This window comes from Podarcis cretensis (assembly GCF_951804945.1).
Source record: "Podarcis cretensis genome assembly, chromosome: 3".
Lineage (NCBI taxonomy): Eukaryota > Metazoa > Chordata > Lepidosauria > Squamata > Lacertidae > Podarcis > Podarcis cretensis.
Genome location: NC_137172.1, coordinates 33,597,126 through 33,619,778, shown reverse-complemented (window position 1 = coordinate 33,619,778; position 22,653 = coordinate 33,597,126). Strand labels below are relative to the sequence as shown.

The 22,653-nt window shown below is 44.7% G+C and overlaps 1 protein-coding gene across 1 annotated transcript in view; it reads right to left on the bottom strand.

Moving 5' to 3' along the window:
* The window catches only part of XDH (xanthine dehydrogenase), a 64,192-nt gene extending 42,871 nt beyond the window's left edge, over positions 1 to 21,321 (bottom strand). Inside the window, exons 1-7 of the mRNA XM_079969167.1 lie at positions 21,109 to 21,321; positions 9,846 to 9,903; positions 8,343 to 8,439; positions 4,310 to 4,418; positions 3,425 to 3,551; positions 2,628 to 2,689; positions 888 to 956 (exon numbers count right to left, since the gene is read on the bottom strand). Coding sequence (XP_079825293.1) covers positions 888 to 956; positions 2,628 to 2,689; positions 3,425 to 3,551; positions 4,310 to 4,418; positions 8,343 to 8,439; positions 9,846 to 9,903; positions 21,109 to 21,150 — 564 coding nt within the window. The 5' untranslated portion in view covers positions 21,151 to 21,321. The remainder of the gene's footprint in view (positions 1 to 887; positions 957 to 2,627; positions 2,690 to 3,424; positions 3,552 to 4,309; positions 4,419 to 8,342; positions 8,440 to 9,845; positions 9,904 to 21,108) is intronic.
* Between the last annotated feature and the right edge of the window lie 1,332 nt (positions 21,322 to 22,653).

The window sequence follows — 22,653 nt, the reverse complement described above, 5'->3', positions numbered from 1 at the left end:
GAGTGCCAAGAGACAAGTTCTGGGGTACTGGTATACCAGACCCATAGTCAGCAGCTACCCCAGACTCTGGGCTTTCTTTTCTTTTTCTTTTTTAAAAGTAAGGCCAAGACTCAACTAATGTGGTTTACTAGGGGATACCAGCACAACACAGCTTGCCCCGTCCTTCTCCCGGATCTCTTTCACATTCCACTCTGAAGGGTCAGGAGCACCCCCAAAAGAGAATGTAGGTGAGGAAAGGGGGATCAGTCCATCTGACAAGCATAAAAGCTTGTGCACGTTGCTGAATTCATCCCTAAGTCCCTGACCCTTCTAGAAAGAAAGTTATGAAGCAAAATGTTCAAGCAACCTTCCAAGTTATTTTTGTGAGATGACCCTGCCTGGCTGCTCCCACCTTTCAGTGTTTTTAGCCAATGAGTGAAGTCAGAGCTGTAATGGTTGGTGCATAATATATAATCATATAGCATATTAAGAGCATAATCATTTGCATGTTTACTTGAAAGTAAATCTGGGTACGTTTAGTGGTGCTTAGTCTCAAGTTAAGTGTGCACAGAAAAAAGCTCCTGAAATCCCAATACTACAGTAACTACTATTTCCTGAAACCTGACATGGGAATCTCAGAATATAACCGACAAACTTTAAAACCTGTTTTAATAGTCATTCTCCTTTCCCCGAGAGAATCCTAGTAGTTTTGAGGGGGCTAGGAAAATTTTCAACAGAATTCTCTGTACCCTCAGCAACCTGCAATAGTGATTTGGGGAAAGACAGGTATGAAATATCCTAATTGCAGTGATTTAAAGTACATCACACAAAATAATAATAATTTTCTCCTCTTGGAAATGTATGACGGGTTTAAGAGACAACCAACCTTAAACCATTAACCAACTTACCACATTATTTTGCTTTCCAGCCATGCAGCAACCAAGACCATTAACTTTATTCCCACAGCATCCCCCATCCTAGATGGAAAGAAATGTTTCAAAAGAAGCTCCATCAAAGCTATATTAATTTAACACATTTGCTAATGAAACCATTTAACCATACAGATTTAGGGCTCATTCATTCATTAAAAGTGGAAAGTAAGGTTCCCATACCTCCATTAATTCTCCATAGTCCGTATGGATTTCTGCTACAAGTCTGCTCACCTTTTCCAGGTGGGCGGCGTTGCAGCCAGGCATCCAGGGCCCTGCAGTGATCCGATGGGGGGCTGGAATTGGCACCCTCCATGTCACTGTCCAGGTTGTGTCACTGGTGCCGGGCGGGGCCCCGCCCATGGGTGGCCCTGCTGACCAATCAGCAACTGTGGGAGGCGTGGCCACGGGGAGCCCTCCTTTCGTGCCCTTCCCCGGATCTCCCAACCCACCCACCCTCTTTTTATGCTTTTCTATGACACAACCTTGCTATGGACAAACGTCAGCCGCCATATTGTTGGGGCCAAGTGGGAATTTTTCCCACTTGGCAAATTGGCACCAATCATTTGGCTTTCACTTACCTTATAGCAATCATCACAACTCTGTGAGATTAGGCACTGGGTAAGCCTTTGTTTGGATGGAGGGGAGTTGTAGCCTCCGCCTGCCCCTCCTCATTAAGGGTATCCTGTTAAAGGGATCCGGGGGTGTGGATTCTGTCTGATGCCCAGACATGGGCTAGGGCCATGCCACAACCCCAACGGGGACCCCTCGGGATGCCCGTATTTGATTTAAGTCATAGGGCTCCCCCTATTGGTGGTTTGCTCTTAGATGGATTCCCTGCAGATGGGCAGGAGTCGAGATATAGCCTGGCTTCACCCAATGTCTAAGCTAAACCGCTCACATCTGTAACCAATAAAGTTGTGGCCTATTTTGAACCCATAAACCTAAATACTTGTATCCGTGTGTTTATTATCCACTAGGGAACTGCGGATCATGCAAATCACTGCCTAAATACACTTTCTCCTCCCTTAATCCAGATTTTCTCATACCATCTCCTTTCTAGAGTATCCCTTTCCCTAAACAGACTTAAATTAATGAAGTGAACACCAGTTTGAAATAAATTTGCCAACATGGGATATCATCTTCAAGGATGTTTTCTTGTACCAGTCCTACATAAATGAATGGGAGCCATGGAAGTGCAGAGTGTTCTTTCACATCCCATATTAATTTCAATAGAGTTTGCACCAGAACTCCTCCAAGAATCATGATCTGTTCCAGAAAATCCAGACTTTAGAACAGATCCTCCCCGCCCCCATTAGAAGTGCTAGCTCTGTAAAGCATAGGGAGGCAATGTGGAATGTGCCTTCCATATGTTGCTAGACCACAGATGGATGGGACTTGGAGTCCCACAACATCTGGAGGATGCCATGTTCTCTACCTTTGTTGTAACAACATTTGTGGCAAGATTGCCAAAAATGGAAGAGGCACTGGAGAAGTGAAAGCAAATTGGTTTGTATCCAATGTTAGTCCTGTTCAGAGTAGGCCCACTGAAATTCAGACATGACTAATGTACAACCATTAATACGAATGGGTATGCTCTGAGTAGGACTAACATTGGACACAGCAGACTAACCTTTTCTATTTTAGGTGTATAATCCATTGGCATTGATCAAAAGCTAGCCTAACTCTACGAAATGCTTTTGATCTCTGGCTTCTTACCTTTGCAAACGTCCGGTAACCCTCCAGAATGGGCCTGTATCCAGTACAGCGGCAGAGATTTCCTGAATCACCAAATCAAGTTGCAGAGGTTAGGAGTCACTTAAGGATGTACAGGAAAAAAATGATATTTATTTTGGCTCTGCTCTACCATGGAGAACATTAAACTTTCTGACGCTATCCAAAATTCACCCCCAGAGAAATGAGTAAGTATCATTGTGGTTCTATATAACTTTGAAAATGGGGTTCTAATCTCAAATGGCACCACAACCATAACCTCCAGGTAACACAGAATTGACCTGAACTGTTTGCCAAACTTCCTTTCCAAATGTTTGCCCAGCTTTGCTGCTACATTACTAGTTAATAAATTTTGCCTTGTAAGCTCTCTACCTTACAAGGATTATCTGAGGGCCAGATGGTAAAAGAGATGAACAACTTTTGTGCAGTTTCCCTAGCAATCTTTTTTAAAAAATAAGATGATTTGCCCACCTCCACCCTGCAATGATCTGATTCTATCAGCAAGGACAGTCTAATTGGAATGCATGAGGGGGTATGTTAACTTTTTATTTTAAAAAGGCACACATACTCTGCTGAGTCACAATGACAGGGCCATTCCCACCACCGCCAAGGATGGCAAAGCAGCTGAAGGCAGCTGGCTTTCTTTTCTTAATATCCAAGGTGTAAGGTTGAATATGTAACAGCCCATCACTTCTCCAATCATATATGCAGTCCCCTCCCCAAAAAATCAAGTTGTGTCGTGGGGGTTGGACAAAAGTTAGTAAGATTCAAAAACCTTTCACCTTGGAAAGCATCTTCAATTGCTTCCATTTTGGGTTCAGGCTGATTGCGAAGGAGCGTGTACATAGACATAACAATGCCAGGAGTGCAGAAACCACACTGAGACCCATGGCTTTTGGCTATTCTTTCCTGGAAGAAGGCAAGGACAGAAGGCTCTTATTAGTATGACAATGGTCCCCTTAGTTGATCCAGGACTGAACAAGGTCTTGCCGAAGAAGGCACAGAGTTCAGAGGCCTAATTTCTTAAGTAATCTCTAACCACATCTGCTGTGGTATGTGTGTAATTGTGCTTTATCCTTAATGGAAACACCATGCTTAAACACGTGCCTGAAACATACACATTCTTCATTTGAGGATTCACTGCCAGTAGTGATGTACTCAATCATAATCACTATAATATTTCTTCTTTCAGCGGTTGAAACTTTGAAGAAAAAAACACATTCATTCTCCTACACATGTGCACAAGAGCACAATCTCGGTACTGTTGCTATGGGTTTCGTGCAGTGTCCATTTTTCCTGTGAGACTTCCCAATTCACCCTGCATAGTTTGTCAATACATAGTTGCAATAACTTTTCAACTTGGTTCCATCAGTAAATGTAATAAGCATACTCCTGCTTTGCTCCCAAGATGACTACAAAATAGCGCAGACGGGTGCAATGACTTCATCTTGATGAACTGTATCTACTCTTGGTGAACCATACACTTTTCTCCAACTAGAGAGCATCCTCCTCTTTCCTTTAGCCAACTCCTTGGCTGCCATACAATGCCTGAATTGATTGGGAAAGGGCTTACAAAACACATAAGGCTTAGCAATTCACTGTGCCTTCGGCAAGGTAATATGGAAGGCCAGGGACTGTTAGAATGTAGGTTCAACTCCACACCTTACCTGCACTGGGTGCAGCCTTGTCTTAGTGCTTCCTATGCCTTCAATGGTAGTTACTGCTACATGGTGGAGAGCACAGATAGGAAATAAACAAGCATTTGCAGAAAAATGTCTAGAGCCGTGAGTTAAGGAAGTTGTTCACTTTGTAAAATTGCTTGCTGGTAACACTTATGAAAGCCAATGGGCGGGGGGGGCGCTAGGGGCGTCTTGGAAGATGGCCGACAATACCATCTATCCAGCCTGCACAAGGTAATTAGAGGCTGATTATGGGGAGTAAATCAGTCTCCCTTGTCTTCCCTGGGTTATGGGGAGATGCTGCCTCGCCCACTGTTGCCATAAATCACCCCCGAGTTCAGAAGAAGGAGGGGGTGAGAGGCACTGGGGGAAAGCCCTCAGGCAGGCTTTGGAACTTTCCGATGCTGCTTCCAAGAGCGAAACTGGTTGTGTTGCTTAAGAGTAAAAAAAAATTGGAGAAGTAAACGCACATGCTTCAAGCGAGTTCAGGAGTGTTTTATCTGCTAAATAATTCCACCACTGAGATGATGAAGATTGGACGGAAGGAACAGAGATAACATCAAAGAATCGCAGACATATTGGTATGTGGAACAGAACGGAAAGGGGGGGACTTTCTACTTTTTTAACATGATATACCTAACAACCCTCCCCCTTAGAAGAACCGCCATAACGACCAATTGCAAGTGGGACTAAAAATAAACTGTGTGGGGAAAACAATAAGAATTAAAGGTTTTATTCTGTGAAAGATTTGGAAAGAAGAGAGGCTCTCTTTGTGACGCAGTAAGAAATGAGATCCGACATGGACAGGCAGACCTTCGTTGCATGATATATGGTCTTAGGGAGGGCGAGTTGCCGATCTGTTATCAGGATGGGATCGTAAATTTGAAAGGGCAGGAACCCTCCTGGAGAGACTAATTAACGATGCAGCGGGTCTGGTAAAGTTAATGAGCGGACATCTAGACTGTATTTCATTGGAATGGAACAAGATGGTGATGCCTGCTCGAACGGAATTCCTGGACTATTAGATTTATGGAGTGATCTACAAGAGAGCATTACAAAGTCCACACAGAAATATAAACAAGACTGTTTCTTTCAATCCACTTGCGGAGAAAACTCAGAGGTGACCGAAAAGGAAAATGAGTAACGACAAGGAGTGAGAAGATGGGACTGGGAACATCATTGTAAACATGAGAGCAGCAGAAATATTGATGATTGGACTCCGGCCGATCGAGAAGCATGGGTACCCCCCACAAAAATTTATAATTTGGAAAATATTTGGATTTTATGATTTGTGTTGTTATAATTTGGATTAATTGGTATGATATGTTTGATTTGGTGTATGGAAACTTAATAAAAATTATTTTAAAAAAGAAAAAGAAAGAAAGCCAATGGGCTGCTGGCTTGTACTGAAACTGCATACACAACATTGGTCAGAAGCAAGTTGTCCTAGCAAGCAAATATTGCAGAAGGGCATGCATATTAGGCTGTGTACACATTGCCATTTCCCCTGGCTTCAGCATTATATGTAGAGGATATGTATACTTATGAAGAGATCCATGACCTGGAACATGGAAGGCAGATTGAGAATATATGGGTAAAAATTGTAGGAGAGGGAAACAACAGTGACCTTACTATAGGCATCTGCTATAGACCTCTAAGCCAGACTGAAGACTTGGATGATGCCTTCCTACAGCAGATTACCAAACATTCAAAAAAGGAGAGATATAGTAGTCATGGGATACCTCAACTGCCCCAATATCAGTTGGAACTCAACTGGAACTCTACCAAGAATGCAAGGTCCAACAAATTTCTCCATTGCCTCACTGAAAATTACATTTCCCAGAAAGTGGAAGAAGCAACAAGTCTATCTAGGACCTGGTCCTCATCAATAGGGAGGAACTGATTGATGAAGTGGAAGTACTGGGAACCCTGGGAGGAAATGATCATGTCCTCTTGAGTTTCATGATACAGAGGCAAGGGAAAGCAGAGTGTAGTTGGACATACACTCTGAACTTTAAGAAGGCTGATTTCAAGAAGCTTAAGGAACAACTGAGTGAGATCCCCTGTTCCAAAATACTGAAAGAGAAGGGAGTCCAAGATGGATGGGAGTTTCTTAAAGGTGAATACTGAAGACACAAGGCAGACAATTCCAACAAGAAAGAAAAATGGGAGGCATTTAAATAAACCAGTGTGGCTGCGTAAGCAGCTTACAGATGAGCTGAGATGCAAGAAGGGCATGCATAAGGAAAGAAAGCGGAAATCACAAAGGGAGAGTACACAGGAGTAATCAACAGTTGCAAGCCCTCTGCATGGATAAGATAGAGAAATGTGATTGGGCGACAGAGAGAGGGTGGAGCTGCTCAATACCTACTTTGCCTTTACAGGATAAATGATGCAAGGAGAGACCTGCAGCCTGAGATAGGAAAAGAAGTGGCAAGCTACTTTACAGTAAAGGAATTCAAATCTCCAGGGTCTGATGAGCTGCACCCAAGGATTCGAAAGGAGCTTCTTGTAAGCCAGGAAGGTGTACTGTACATAGCCTAAGTGTTATAAATCCAACTTGGGCTCCAACCCAGATAGAGTCATGGGCTGCAAGGTATTCTATGCAACTAGAAGCTCAAGACATAGGATGGAAGTGATTGCTGTGCCTCTTGTGTTGTCAGATGGATGGGAAGATACCAAAAACACACTCCTCAAGCACTACAGGTAGATATCACATTGGATGTGTGCACAGATATACACCCACGTTCCATTTGAGCACATGGTTCCCAACCCAGGAAAGGAATTCATGCTCAGAATATCACAGGAAACCCAATAAAGTTTCCCAGTTCCCCAGCCCCCAACATGCTGAACAATCATTCCCAAAGCAAGACTATACAAACTATTAAAGCCAACATTCTGAAAATGGGTGAGTTCGATAAAAAGGGTGGGCTATGAATTCCTAAAGGTTTAAATTAAATGTGTGCTGCTGTGAAGAGAAACAGGGCAAAGGGAAGCAAAGCAGGGAAGATGAGCTAAGAAGAGACCAAGAGAAGAGTAGATTCACTCAGTATACTGATACTGAACTTTGGCACAAAACTGTCCATTACATTAAAGCAAACATTAATCTTACTAAGCAAACAAATCTGGGAAAGGCCAGTGGGTTTTAATAAGCACCCTTATCAGATGCTAAAGCTAGGAAATCAAGATAACAGCAGGGGGCAAAACATTTGGATGTGCCATAACATACGGTAATCATGTGCTTTGCCATTTCTAGGAAACCAAAAGGATTGCACAGGCCAGGGGTGATGAAGCTGCCATCCCCCAGAAGTTGCTTGACTCCAGCTCCCATTGTCCTTGATCATTGGCCATGCTGGCTGGGACTGATGGGAGTTGAGAGCCAAACCATACCTGGAGGGAACAAATTGGTTCCCCCTACTCTATACAGTGAGATTGTTGCATGAGCCAGCCCCAATTTTGGGCATTTTAAAAGGAAGACTAACAGCACCATGCTAAGCACCGTGTCTGTTCAGAAGCAAGTCCTCAGTGGGGCTTACTCCCACATGAATGAAGATATACTTGCAGCCCAAGTGATTACATAACGGAAGACCCAGCTGGCATATTGTGCAGCTGCATGAGGCTTGAATTTAGTGCCAAGCAGCTACTTCGGCAAATATTTTTAAAATAAATTGCATTTTGTCCTAGATGACCATCGCTCAGAGATGGGGAACCTTCAACCCTCCAGAAACTGCTCAAGTACAACTCGTATTATCTCTGACCATTGGCTACACTGGCTGGCACTGATGGGAGTTGGCATCCAAGAATTTCTGGAGGGCTGCAGGTTCCCAGTCATAGGCAAACTTTCTGCCACCCATCAAAGGAACAGAGCAAACAAAGTTATCCAATGCATTTGGAAATCTATGGGAGGAACAGACTTTACACAATTACATTTTTCCATCCACTGAGAATCTGTCCTCCGTACTGCCAGTACCTACATTAGAAACCCATTCACCCATCTCATCACTTGCCATTCAAAGGATACATGGTTTTCTTCTGGGATCTGTCGAACTTGGAAATCATAACAGTGCAGGCACCACATCCACCTTCTCCACAGCCCAGCTTGGTTCCACATAAGCCCACTAACAGTATGGCAATTAAGGAAAAACATACCAACCGAGCAAGAAATTCTTAAATATATCTACAGCCACTGCTTCTTATAGCAGGGTCAGTTTCCAGATGCACAGAGTAAATAAAGGACTGAGTTATCCAATTTGTCTAGGACTATCCAACACTTTCTTAGGACACAACAAAAACATATTGCGGCCTAGGTTTTTTCATCATCCTCCCAAACCATTTCTGTTTCCTGGTTTCCTACAGGCACAAGGTTAGTGGTAATTCACTTATTTTTGCTTGTGCAAATAAATGTATCAGCTGATACAAAAGTACAGAAGAATGGTCTTAAATATCTAGATATGAATTATCCTTTTTTAATTGCTGGAGTGGATCAGCCAGTGAAAAAGAAATGTAGAATTGTGTTTACAAACACATGCTATATTTATTTCTTAACAACACATGACCAGCTAAAGAAACATCAAATTAGGCATCACTTCCCCAACATAGTTCATAGATGTTTAGTTCTGACAAAGATTATTATGGATGTTAGTGCATATCTTTGGATGGAAAAAATGCATGATATTCACCTTAAAAGTATTCTTAATCTAGTTAGCACTACATGGCCACTTGTCCATAAAAATAGAGGCCAGCCCTTTTTTTGTGAAAAAAACAAATAGTTGAGCCCTAAAAATCAGTTATGTTACCACGTATGAACCCCCAGCACTGCAGAATTTGCTGCAATTTTAATCTAAACCAGAGAGGTATTTCCTCCAAACCACCCAGCCAGCCGTTCTCTCTCCAATCTGTTGATTATCCAACTCCCCTCCCAAACCAATATCCAGCAGGACCAAACCAGTATTCCAACAGGACCAAACCATGAGGAAAATGGGGAAAGGGAGGGACATATTTCTGCACCTGGTATGGTGTGTTGCCATGCACTGGACCATGAGGCCTTGAGGAAAGTAGTTAACGTCATTCCCTGGCATCAGAAACAGGACTGGGAGAGACTACCCTCCCCTCTACCCAGGGTTTGCTGTCAACTACTGCAAACAGGAGGCTTCGAAGTCTGTGAGGGAGACCGACTCGTTTACAAAGTCAAATTCACTCAGAAATAGGCCAAGCTGTTTTTCAGTTGTGGGTCATGAGAGTAGGTGGCTCAACGAATTTCAGAGCCAATCTGACAGAAGCCCAAAAAAGGGGGGGGGTACAACAGAGAGTGCCCATCTCAACATATTAAGCTATTGCTCTCAGTCTTGAACATTAAACATCACTGAGACTGGGAATGATAGGTGTAGAAATAGCAGGAGAAACGGTATTAGCAGGTGCCCAGTTCTAAATTCAAGTGAAGCTCAAATTCTGCAGGACCATCTATACAACTATGCCTTGGCCATTTTAAAATCGCACGCACGACGCGCCGGCTGACATCAGATACATTTCCTTCGAAGGTAGGTTAGCAAAGTAGTTTCCGGGTCCACATCTTTCTCCACCACCTGGAAAACAAGAAACATGATTTCCTTAAGATATGTGTTCGTGCATGGGCTATAGTCAGTGTGTCACCAGCATCAGAAAGTATTTTGAGAAGTCAGAAAATTCTGATGATTGTCAGTAAATCTCCCAAACCATCATTTCAAACAAGCAAACAAACAAAAGAGCTCTCTGCATTATGCTATGGTTATTGCATGGGTATTTTAGCACTGTAGGATTTATCCCTTTGGTTTTCTAGGCGATTGTATTATGGTGTTTGACTTGACGGATCTTTTCTTCGGAAAGGTTGTTTGTTATTTATTTGCTGCTTGGTAGATTCTTGTTTTATGGGAGTTGTGATTTTCAACCTGTTTAATTTTGTACATCATCCGGAGAGCTATTCTTATTGGGTGACTGTAAACTAAGAGATCTTTAATAAAAATTATTTTTATTAAAAAATAGAATAAATAATAGTATGACACTAACTATATTGTGGTATTTCTGTCCTATGCAGTGTTTTGTTTTGTTTTAGAAGCTCCAAGTGCCTTTCCCCCTTTCTATTTTGTTGAATCATGGAATTTTAAAACTGGAAGGGACCTTGAGTCCAACCCCCTGGAATGCAGTCATATGCAGGGGATTGAACCTGCAACCTGAGCATTATCAGCACCACACTCTACTTGTTTTTATAAAATTCTTCCTAACTACCATGTGTACTGTATTCTCTAGCGGAAAGGCAGACTATAAAGGCAAAGGGAAGACCAGCTTTGTCCTATCCATTAGCCAGTGAAAGAGCAGCCACTCCGGTGCTTGCTTTCCTCTTCCCTCCCCATTTGCTTTTCCTTTTGAGTGTGTACAAAATATACAGGGGCAGGTACCACTTATCTTTCAAAATATGTATGGTGGTTGGAGGGCAGGTAATTTTGGGCACTTTATAAGTGAAATAAAATAAAATAATAATTGATAATAATAGCAGTTAAGCTATGGGCACTTTCATGCATTGTGATTTTTTGAGGGGATTTTGACTGACACCTCTCCATGGGTGCCATAGGAGGTACTGGCAAGCAAACTGATGCTCATGGACAGTGGCGTAGCGTGGGGGGTGCAGGGGGAGCCGGCCGCACCGGGCGCAACATCTGGGGGTTAGGATTAGGGGGCGCAAATCCATGGGTTAGGGGGCACAAATCCACGGGTTAGGGGGCGCAAATTACTTGCCTTGCCCCGGGTGCTGACAACCCACGCTACGCCGCTGCTCATGGATGCCCTGCTGCTGACCCCTGCAGTAAAAGCTTAAAATCTGCCTGACAACATCTGAAGTGCTTTTTTTTTCTTTGTTTACCTTGCCTCTCAGGTTCTAGATGGAACTTCAGATGCCTGTGGCAGCACAAGCCTTTGTTCCTGCCGCTGCAGTTATCGCAAGCCCACAGGATCAGGACAGGACTTTTTGTCAAGATCAAAAAGGCACAGTTTTCTTCCTACATGTAGAAGGCAGGCATGGGGAAGCACACATTTTTATTACTGCAAAGCAGACTTTGTGGCACCTCAAGTTGCCCTCCATTCCTACAGTCTTGGCTTAACACTTTTGGCCTTGCCAACTCCTCTCATGGCTTTAGCCAAATTAACCATTTCTTTGCAACAAAACAGCTCTTGTGCAATAGCTGCTTGCATATGACCTTCGCTGGCTTTCTCAGTAGGCTAATCCAAAGTACGTACCTACAAGCCATGTGTTGTACACATATGTATGGGTCATAGCACAGTGGTTTGGCAGGCGGTCCCAGATTTAATCCCCAGCTTTGCTAGGTATGGCTGCAACTTCCTCCAAAGCATACAGTCTTGGGGATTATGGCAACCGGGGGGGGGGGGCTTTTTACTTTTAGAGCTCCATAAAATTATGCACAGGGTGGAGGAAAAGAGATGTTTTTCTCCCTCTCTCATAGTACTAGAACTCAGGGACATTCAGTGAAGCTGAATATTGAAAGAATCAGGACGGACTAAGGACTTCTCCACATGGTTCGTAGTGTTACAGAAGTTGGGTGCCACCCCTCACTCTCTGCCGAGTGGTAGAAAGCTTCCAGGGTCTGTGCTCCTTTGGAGAATTGAAGACGCAGCGGAGACTGTCCTAGCTTTAAGAAATATGATTTATTCACCTTTTTACACCTTCAGTTTGCACAGAAACAGTCCAGATCTTACAGCATGGTCATCTCAAGCAAGGCTTGTTCCCCACAGCTCAGGACTCAATGGCATCTCCCCCAGCCAGCCTTCAGCCAGCCTGCCTAACCTGGAGCCCAGTCTTTATTCTCTCCCTTCTTCCCCGCACACCTTGCTAAAAAGCAGTCATTTCCTGCCACTTTTCTCACACACCCCTTCACCATGGCAACCTCAATCTGCCCAGGCCCGAGATTCCTCTTACAGTGGCTATCAACACCTTTTGTCATGTTGTTGTTGTTGTTGTTGTTTAGTCGTGTCCGACTCTTCGTGACCCCATGGACCAGAGCACGCCGGGCACTCCTGTCTTCCACTGCCTCCCGCAGTTTGGTCAAACACATGCTGGTAGCTTCGAGAATGCCTCTTATCCCAGCTGAGGCCCTAGCTTGGAAAGGAAGCTTAGCCTGTATTTTTCCGCTGACCTCCAATCTTCCCTTCAATACTCCAAACAATCAAAACCATACCATTTATTAATTTATAGGGTTTATAGCAATAGAACTCAATCCCACAGGAGGAAGTTATGGCCACCAACTTGTCTGGCTTTAAAATAGGATTAGACAAAAATCCACGAATGGCAAAGCTGTCAGTGGCTAGTAGCCAAAATGGTGACATTCTCCATTAACTGCCAGAGGCAGTAAAGCCTCCAAATACGAATTGCTGGGTAGAGAGAGCCCTGTTGTGCTTTGCTCCTGCTTCCCACAGGCATCTGGTTGGCTACTGTGAGAAAAGGATGCTGGCCCAGATGGGCCTTTGGTCTGATCCCACAGGCTCTTCTTTGTGTTCTTCGGGGTGCTCAGTTATGTACAAGTTGTTGCTGTCCCAGTGCATTCTGAGAATTCTAGCAGGAAGAGAAGGTGTGCCAAGCAGCTTCTTAAGGAACACTGAGGGAAATTCCCCAATGAAGAGATTGATTTTCCAAACATGTCAGGACAATAACCACTTGTGCAGCTGTCTCTCATTCGGTTTGACTTGCTCTACAACTTCTTCTTTAATCCTTTCCTGCTATGCCCAGGTATTCCATGCCCTGCACACATAACAATTTACCCAACTGTCGTAACTGTTGCAGTTTGCTAGGCAGGATTCCTGACATCTCTTTCCTCTTTGGAAACAGAACCCCTTCTTTCCTTCCAACGCTTGGCCTCCATCAAGCCCTTCCATATTTTTTAAAAAAATTACAAATTATACTAAAACAGAAAGAATTGCATGTTATTGTTGTATACGCAAGCTGCTTTACAGGCATGATTAAAAGCAGCACTAGAATATCCATCCACCTTCAGGGGGGAAGTATCCACTGCCTATTCTAGGACTTAATGTTTCCAGCTGTGCTACTGAAGAAACACATTTGGGCCATTGAAAGTTCCATTTCCCTGCTGACTGTTGTGGCAAACTGAAAGTGGTAGTTTATCTAGGATAGCTTCCTGGGCCATTTCCCATCTTTCTGCATACAATGTATGTCTTTATGGTGCTTAGAAGCCTGTCTGTTTTGATGTTTGGCTGCATTAGGCTGTAAATTTGCAGCTAATCCGCTTCACGACTGCATTCATTGTTATAGTTTGTCCCATATTGTATATTTTAGTAAAAAATTGCAGTTTCTTTGTTTCGACTTCTCACGTTGTCTTTTGAAACTGAAATCCCTTGGGGAAGGCGGAAGGTTTCACAAAACTGCCCTGCCAACTTTAAGCTGCTGCCACCTGTTTTATCAACCTGGCAGTGGTGACAACTTAGCAGTTTGAAAGCACGTCAAAGTGCAAGTAGATAAATAGGTACCGCTCCAGCAGGAAGGTAAACGGCGTTTCCATGCACTGCTCTGGTTCGCCAGAAGCAGCAGAAGAAGCATGCTGGCCACATGACCCGGAAACTGTACACTGGCTCCCTCGGCCAATAAAGCAAGATGAGCGCCGCAACCCCAGAGTCAGTCACGACTGGACCTAATGGTCAGGGGTCCCTTTACCTTTTAGTGGTGACAGTGCCTCTGGGAGATCCTCTTCCCTCACAGTGAGGCTGCAGAGTGAGTGCAGGAAGCATTGACTTCAAGTCTGATTGACTTAATAATGACCAGTCAGAATGAGGGCAAATGTCCCCACAACACAGCCTCCTGAGGCCAAAATGTTGCTCCGGCCAAGGAGCTCAATTTGACGCAACTCCTCATTACCTTTTAATTCATGGGTAGGCAAACTAAGGCCTGGGGGCCAGATCCGGCCCAACCGCCTTCTAAATCCGGCCCGCGGAAGGTCCAGGAATCAGGGTGTTTTTACATGAGTAGAATGTGTGCTTTTATTTAAAATGTATCTCTGGGTTATTTGTGGGGCATAGGAATTTGTTCATTTTCCCCCAATAAAAATATAGCCCGGCCCCCCACAAGATCTGAGGGGCAGTGGACCGGCCCCCTGCTGAAAAAGTCTGCTGACCCCTGATTCATTTAATTCATTCAGAACCTCTAAAGGCGAGAGCTGGTTCTGGAGAACTCTTAATCAGAAACTTCGCAGCCAGCTCAGCCTCTGTTGTTAGCAATACTGCTTACTTTTATCTGCCCTTATTAGCTAGACACTTAGCTTTTATTTCAAAGACTTTACCCTTAGGGTCAGAAGGACAACATTCCTTTGCATTTCTCTTCCTGGCCGTAGGGCATGAAGTCTCTGTTGTGATTATTATTAACAGATTATCTAAGCACATTTCTTACTCATGTGCAATAAGGTGATCATGTGCTCCTAGCTCTTACCACTGCACAAGCAACTGAAAAGTGTTTATTCGATGTTTGCATCACCTAAATTGGCAGAAGACTCAGGGCGTACAAACATAACACATAATTTATCTATGGAATCAGTGGCTCGTGTAGGTCAGGGTCGTGGGTTTGAGCCCCACGTTGGGCAAAAGATTCCTGCATTGCGGGAGGTTGAGCTAGATGACCCTCGTGATCCCTTCCAACTCTACAATTTCTATGATTCCTGTATTACCCTTTCTACTGAGATCTATGGGAACTCTTCATCTTATTCTACCCTAGAATCATAGAACTGTAGAGTTGGAAGGACCACGAGGGCCATCTAGTGCCACCCCCCGCAATGCAGGAATATTTTGCCCAATGTGGGGTTCAAATCCACAACCCTGATATTAAGAGCCGCATGCTCTAACCAACTGAGCCATCTCAGTTCTATTATACGCTTTAGGATAAAGTGCTTCAGTTTTGTTTTTGTTTTTCTCCCTTACTTTCTTAATCCTGATCTGTTATGTACTGAGTTGAATAGGATCCAAAATGCAGCAGTCTGATTGGTCCTAGAACAATAGGATTCAGAATGCAGCAGTCTGATTGGTCCACAGGAGCCACCCAATCCAGCTCCAGGTGGAAGTGAATCCGCAACCTGATTGGCGTACAGGAGAATCCCCAATCACGTGGGGCCCATTGTGTAAATAATGTATATAAAGCAGACACTCTGGGGGAACTTCCATTCCTCCTCCCCACTATGAGCTGAATAAAGAACATGAAATCCACTCTCGACTCCGAGTATATTTCATGGTCACTGGGTTCAATCAAGTTTGGAATCATACACAGAACTCATATATGCCACGAGACATGGAGACACCTACTCATTCATCTTTAAATGTGAGTTAGACAAATATATGGATGGCAGCAGCTATTCGCTGTAATGGTGGACTGATTATTTATATGGAACCTCCATATTCTGTGGCGGTATACCACTGAACACAAGCTGGGGAAGAGCAGAAAACCAACAAAGAGCTATTAACCTCAGAGCCTAGCTTGTGGGCTTCCCTAAGGCACCATATAGTTTGGCCCTGTACATTTTTGAGGGCATGTTTTGAAATTGAAGCAAGGGAGAGGGGCAGCAGGATTGGAGCTACAGCATAGGAGCGGGTGGAGTTTTTTTGGTGCTGTTTTCCCAAGGAAAGTCCCCTTCAGAGCTCCCATAGCAGCTTCCCCCTCAGATAGCGCTAGCAGATTTAGTAGGTGAATTCATTTTGTCTGGGCAGCAGTGTGTAAATGAATGGTTTACAAGCCCTCCCCACGCTACTGCTCTTTATCTTTATGCGGTTAACATGTAAACACACCTATTTCCCCAAGAGCAAGATGTCAAAAACAGAAGAAAAAGAAAAAAGTTTCCAGCTACAATCATGCTGCACTCTCATAAGAGGTCAAGGGACGTTATGTTAGCAGCCGATACATAGCAGAAATGAAACAGGTGCTTAAAGACACACCAGCAGATTTGCCCGTGAAATAAGAGTTGGCTGGTGAAGTTTCATTGTAGCTTGTGTGCCTCTGCAAAAGTCGTATCTTATCGTTTGTCCCTTATCGCTCGGCCCCATAGCCTTGAAGTCACACGCAGCACAATATAGCACTGGTTATTTTTGCGATGTCAGGCTATCGGCAACAGAGACGAAGTAACCTTTCTCACCAGCTGCAGGACAAGGTATCATGTTCTGTTCCAGGCTCTCGGTCAACATTCCCAGGGGGTGTGTTGCAATGCTCCACCCATATGTACTTCAAGCCTCCTGTTCCGGTAAGCATTGCATAATGACGGGCCTTTGCTTGCTGCCGTGTTTGCAAGGATCTAAACAAACGGTTTGCAACAGAGCTCAATCTTCAGAGCTTCCAGGTTATGGTCTCCTCCTCCCCATTTCACCCTCACGACAACCCTGTGAGGTAGGCTGGGCTGACAGTAAATGGCTGGTCGAAGGAGCTTCCTGGTTGAGTACCCTGGCCCCTCTGGTCTATCACTCTAACCACTACACCTCTTGCAGTTTTGGTCAGCTTTATTTAGCACGTGCACCAAAATACAGTGGAAACTCTGCTCAGGTATGGAATCCGTTCCGGAGGTCTGTTTGTGAGTCAATCCGGGTCGCTGGGAGAAGTGCCATTCTGTGCATGCAGCAGCTAACATTCTCCTTTCCCTTCCTCCCCCACAACAAACACTCTGTGAGGTGAGTGGGGCTGAGAGACTTCAGAGAAGTGTGTCTAGCCCAAGGTCACCCAGCAGCTGCATGTAGAGGAGCAGAGACGCGAACCCGGTTCACCAGATTACGAGTCCACCACTCTTAGTTGAGGTTCTACTGTAAGCTACCCTTATGGGTGGGCTGATGGGTAAAATACCAGCCTATCTGGAGGTATTAACCTTAGGCAATTTCCTGGATTTGTGAAATGCAAGTGTGCACTTAGAATCATAGAATCTTAGAGTTGGAAGGGACCCAAGGGTCATCTAGCCCAACCCCCTGGAACACAGGAATCTCAGCTAAAGCATCCATGACAGATGGCCACCCAACCTCTGCTTAAAAACCTCCAAGGAAGGAAAATCCACAACCTCCCGAGGGAGACTGTTCCACTGCCAAACAGCGCTTGCCGTCAGAATATCTAAATGCGGTTTAAAATATACGATGTGTGAAGCAGCCCTAACCCAAGTGGAAATGGCATAGGGAGGCAGTGAGCATCTGCTTGGCATGCAGAAGGTCTCAGGCTCAATCCCTGGCATCTCCAGGGAGGGCTGGGAAAGGCTCCTGTCCAAAGCCCTGCCGAGCTGCTGCCAGCCAGTGCAGACAATACTGAGCTACATTGACCAATGGTGCAACTGTGTAAGGCAACTTCCTATGCTCCTGTGTAACTGCCCTGTGCTGAGTCAAACCACAGGTCCACCTAGCCCAGCATTGCCTGATCCAATTTAGCTGTTAAGAGATGTATTTTTTACATTTATATCACACCTTCCCTCCAAGGTGCTCAAGGTGATGTACCTAGTTCTCCTCCCCCCCCCCCTTTTTGTCCTGTGAGGTAAGCTGGGCAGACAGTGAGTGCCTGGTCAAAGGTCACCCAATGACTTCCGGGTTGGCGCCATCGCCGAATGGCGGACTCCCTCCGAGCTCCGGAGGGAGCCTGCTCGGCAGGGGCTGGGTTCTACCGCGCCGGCGACGCGGGGTCCCTTAAAAACCATGGGCGCTGAAACCCATGGGCATGGTGACTCGGCGGGCACCGTTTGCGCCCCCCCCACCCGCGAAGGAGCCTTTTTAAAGGCTGCGGAGCGGGTGACAGGGGGGGTGGTGCTGTGAGTCCTCCGCTTCCCCTGCCGAGCGAAGCCGCATGCCATTCGACGGAGAGCGCTGACTTCTTCCATTGAAAATTTGGACTTTAAAAGAATAACCCGTGAGTAATTGGAACTTGGATTAAAAAAGGGGAAAAATTCTTTTTAAATTCGGAGCGAGCGGGGGAGGTGCAAAAAGGAAGTCAGCCTCCCCCCTGTTGTAGAGGAGCTAAAACAAAGGATTTGACAACTAAGATCGAGCGCAACCTTTTTTTTTTGATAAAGTTATTAACTTCGCGATGGAAAATTATAAGACTGGGCTGGAGGAGAAAAGTGGAATGTGAACTAAAATGCAACCCCCCCCCCCCCCCGGAAACCCCGGGAGCGATCCATAAGAGCGCCGGGAGAGGAGAAATAGAGGTTTTGACAGCTGTCAAAGGAGCTGTCAAAGCGGAAGAACAAAAAGAGAACTTTGTTATGAGGACTTTGCTGGTCACATTTGTTACAAATTGGATATAAATTGTTTAAAACAAGGAATAATAAGTTACTTTGACTGCTGGGTCTGATCGGGAAGGAAACTGAGTTATTATAATCCCTCTAGAGGAGCTGTGGGACACTACAAGTATTGTTGGCATTGAATTTGAATAGGACTTTTTATCGCCTGGGAAACTGCAGAAATGGAACACTATTTTGTCTACAGAGGTCTGCACACTAAAGGAGACAATAGATTTATCTATTGAAGAATGGAAGGGACTTGACGTAATGTTTTGTTCCTGAATAACAAAGCCTCTGCAGAGGAATTAGAAACTTTTTGGAATTAGAACATTTCTGCAGGAGAGCAGGGGGAAAAAAAAGAGGAGGAGAGAGAACAATAAGAACAACAAGAATAACAAGAACTGGATAAAGTTGGAAGATAGACTCCTTCCAAGATCGGACATGTGAAATCAAAGATGACCAAAAGGATGTGGGAGCTCCAGGATGACAGTAGACAGTGACGGACATTGGGAACGCAACCGGGAAGGGGGGGAGGGAAATTTGGAATCCAAAGGGTGTTAAATTACATTTTATTCTTTTTTCTATTTTTCTGTTTATCTTAATCTGTATTGCATATTAAAGAGGGGAACTCGCGGAAGGGAACAGGTCGATTTTAGGGGATGGGAAAATATTTTTTAAATTGGGCCAATGATAATAATTTTAAAATTTGGGGTAAGAATTTGTTGAATCTATTTGAAAGAACTGGAATACAAGAGGGGGAGGGGAGGGGAAGTCCTGGAAAGAAGCCAATGAAAATAAGGTTTTAAATTTGGATGTTTTTCTTTTTTTGTTATATTTGAAAATCTTTAATAAATATTATTTAAAAAACAAAAACAAAACAAAGGTCACCCAATGAGCTTCCCGGCCAAATGGGGATTTGAACCCTGGTCCTTCAGGTCCGAGCCCAACACTCTAACCACTACACCACATTGGCTGGAGGTCCTATGCCCTGCCTTCCCACCCAATATCCTTTTAGCAAGAGGTGCTGGGGGGGTAGGGGTAGGACAAGGTACATGCAGCCTTCAACCCTATGAGTTGCAGGTGCACAATTCATCTCAGAAACAGGTGTGTAAATGGGGTCCCAACTGTGCCCTGGTGGCTTCTGGAAAAGCTGTTGACTCTTGTTAAGCCTTCCATTATTACTGCTTTCTTAGAGTGACACTTGTAGGACACACACTGCAGAGAGGGCCAGATTCCTGCCCAAATGTTAGGGCAGTCAGATGTCAGTACTCTGCTTTCCTAGGTCCAGCCTTGCTGTCACTAAAGGACAAAGCGCAGGACAGACAAGTCAATTTGCTCTGTGATTTGCTGATGCAACTCAACTCCCGTCTCCACCCCTGGCCCTTCCCAACTGTGCAACCCATATGGAAGCTCTCTGGAGCTCCCAGTGCACAAAGGTGCACCCTGGTTGACACCACTGGGCAGTAGCAACACAGAACCATCTGTTTGCTTGGGAAGGTCAGCTCCAGCCCCGGGCAGAGGAACAGAATTCCACCATGCTGAATCAGATTAATACCACTATTTATAGAGGGGAGGTGCTGATTCGTTTCAGTCTGTGTACTGCAGTCTCGTGGCCGGAGCAAAATCTCCACACAGTCAGGCAGCTCCGGCTAGATTAACCTAAGCATAGCCTTGCTGGGTCAGACAGAATGACTAGGTGCAATGCTCTCTCTCTCTCAAATGCACCAGGAACGGAACAACCTGCCACCCCACCCCTGGCATGCAGCTGCTTCGCTGGTAATCGCTAGCATTTGATCTCTTTATGCAGAGGTGGAAATCGCTGTAGGTTTGTAGCAATCATCGTGCTTGCTTCTGTAATTTAATTTAGGGAGGGTATCAGTCCACCAGCAACTGCCCAGCGCTGTCACTCAGTTGTTTGTTGCTGGCTGGACAAGCTACAGGCAGAGGGTGTGAAGAATAGTTACTGTATGTTATCTACATTACAGGTAGTCGTATTTTTAAAATGTCATAGAAAGCAAACACAGGATGGTTTTCCTTGCATGTATTTCATTCACTGGGCATCTTTCAGTAGCCTTCTTCCACTCTGCTTTATTCAATGTAAGTTTAGGAAATGTGGGTGTTTATTGAATTGGGGTCCATCTTTTTTAAATGTAACTATTTCAGCAATGAAACAGAAGCATTCTCTGGAAGAAACAGGCTGAAAAGCATTACAGATCATTATTATTTTTTGGCTAAAAGAAAGTTGGGTACTATCTTTCTAAAAGAGAGAGAGCAATAGCAGCAACCTTCCACTTGGTCATTTGATTAACATGTCTCCCTTACTCTACATTTTAAAAAGCTTTAGTAGTTCAATAAAGTTTGCTTGTTTTAGAAATGATTTTTCAGTTTCACAAATGCTCAAGGCTGTTTAGCTGCATGTGGAGCACAGTTCTCAATAGTGCAATCTGCAACTTGTGAAGTTAATCCAAGGGCTGAGATACAAACAAAAGAAAATTAAATGTGAGGGGTCTCCCCTACCTTCTTGCCATTGACAAAGAAGACCAGCTCATCTGAAGCCATCCTCTTCAGCTTCCTAACTTCATCCAAGAGCAGGGCAGGATCCCAGATCACACTTTTCCGAACAGTCCCAGCGCCACAGCAATCTGAATCCCTGCAATGGCAGCCCAAGCAACAGAAAGAGTTCCTTAAGAATCTTTCACCTTATTCCAACGGTAGTGCCCTGGGACAGCCCAGGTTATATAAGAGCCACCCGGAGGCGTGCCAGCTGCACTTGGCTGTGCCTTCTCTTTTCTCCCCCCCCCCCCCCCCCTGATGATAGCACAGGAGAAGCTGAACAAAACAAAGTCACCGCCCCTTTCTATGGCACAAGATTAGACTGAATCACTCTTCAAGTAATTGCTGTTCCAATAGATCAGGGCACCCAGAACCTGGCACAAGAAAGTTTGCCAACAAGTCGTGCTCCTGTTCTTTCAGCTCCCAGGTAGATTTTCTAACCACTTCTGCCATCTCTGCCACCCCATTATGCCACCCACCTAGCTATAGCTTCATAGCAGATTTTACTAACTTAAAAAGAAGCATGTTGATCGTGGGACCGCTTGGCTAGTGGTTTACACAGTTAGAACAGGGTTCCCCAAACTTTGGTCTCTGGCTGTTTTTGGACTACAATTCCCATCATCCCTGACCACTGGTCCTGCTAGCTAGGGATGATGGGAGTTGTAGTCCAAAAAATAGCTGGAGACCCAAGTTTGGGGAAGCCTGAGTTAGAAGGTAGCTTAAGGCTGGAGACAGGAGTCCCTACCCCACAAGTATCTGTCAAGCGCACACTCATCTGATTATCTTCTCCAGCTATAGGTTTAGTAGGTTTTGCAGTGCGGTATTTCAAAATGTGACAAACATCAACAGCTGGACAAAATAACACGATAGAAAGTGGTCAACTCTGTTAAAAACTATTATGAACATAAGAGGAACCTGCTGGGTCAGGTCAGTAGCTCATCTAGGGACCAGTCTTTTCTCAGAGTGGCTAACTGGCTAACCAGGTGCCTATAAAAAGCCTGCAAGTACAGTCTGAGTGCAAGAGCACTCCCTCAACCTGTGGCCTTCAGTAACTATGGAGGCAGAGCACAGTCACCATGGTTAGTAGCCATTGGTACCCTTTTAATAATAATAATAAATAAAATTTTATTTGTATCCCGCCCTCCCCTAACAACAGTAAAAGTAATACAGCATTCTAAAATCAATTCATTCTAAAATCAATTCAAAATCAAATTAATGGCAACCATTGGGCTAGAGTTCTGTGAGGATTACCAAAGGAGGGGATCAGGCTGTGCCTTGGCCAAAGGCCTGGTGGAACAGCTCTGTCTTGCAGGCCCTGTGAAAAGATGTCAAGTCCCGCAGGGCCCTAGTCTCTTGTGATTAGAGCGTTCCACCAGATCAGGGCCACGGTCGAAAAAGCCCTGGCTCAGGTTGAAGCCAGCCTAACCTCCCTCTGGCCCAGGACCTCCAAGATGTTTTTGTTTGAAGACCATAAGGTCCTCCGTGGGACATACCAGGAGAGGCGGTCCT